This window comes from Penaeus monodon, chromosome 19 (assembly GCF_015228065.2).
Source record: "Penaeus monodon isolate SGIC_2016 chromosome 19, NSTDA_Pmon_1, whole genome shotgun sequence".
Classification (NCBI taxonomy): Eukaryota; Metazoa; Arthropoda; class Malacostraca; order Decapoda; family Penaeidae; genus Penaeus; species Penaeus monodon.
The window spans coordinates 26,766,866-26,767,568 of record NC_051404.1 but is presented as its reverse complement, the minus strand read 5'-3'; the positions used below and the strand labels follow the sequence as shown (position 1 = coordinate 26,767,568).

General features: G+C 40.4%; 1 protein-coding gene across 1 annotated transcript in view; it reads right to left on the bottom strand.

Moving 5' to 3' along the window:
* LOC119585144 (cyclic AMP-responsive element-binding protein 1-like) overlaps positions 1 to 337 on the bottom strand; it is a gene marked incomplete at its 5' end in the record, with an annotated part of 32,879 nt that extends 32,542 nt beyond the window's left edge. The window contains 1 exon segment of the mRNA XM_037933772.1: positions 276 to 337. Coding sequence (XP_037789700.1) covers positions 276 to 337 — 62 coding nt within the window.
* Between the last annotated feature and the right edge of the window lie 366 nt (positions 338 to 703).

Genomic DNA, 703 nt, shown 5'->3' with positions numbered 1-703 from the left:
TTGCTTATTCTTAATAAAATAAAGCCCTTGTTTCTTCCTGAGATTTGTAGGATTCTTTCTCACCATGAGGTCGTGTACAAAAGAAAATTTATAGACTTTAACTTCAAACAGGGAAGACGTAACTGAGTGCCCCAGTGCTCCTTGACTAAGCCCAACCACCAACTATAGCTCGTCGCACACTATCACACCTGTCCGACCTGCTACAGCACTTGAACAGGTATAAGCTCACTAGTCATTTTGAGTAGGTCAAGAAAATAGCCTGGGGTACAACCTACCTGATTGTCTCCACTGCAAAGCGGACGCTACGATCAGCAACCTGCATTGATGTTCCTTCACACTAGAACAGACCAAAAGAGAGACACTGTAACCTAATGGAGGTTTGAGACTGGACATGCAAAGATAGCAACACTCACTGCCCTCAAAACAATTACATTGATGACAGCCTTACGGGATATCACCAAAACACAGTACAATTCTATTTGTTTCCTAAATTTGCCTTAGAGACAGGAATGACTCGTCTTAATTACTACCATGTAAACGCAGAAGCTAAGATAGTGAATACACAAAAGGAGTCCAGATACAAGTACACGTAAACGCAACTGAATGAACGCCATATGAAAATCAATAATAATCCACAACACAAACTATGCACTAAATAACAGGAACATAGGCATAAACACACTTTAGAGCTGTTAAAAAAGCT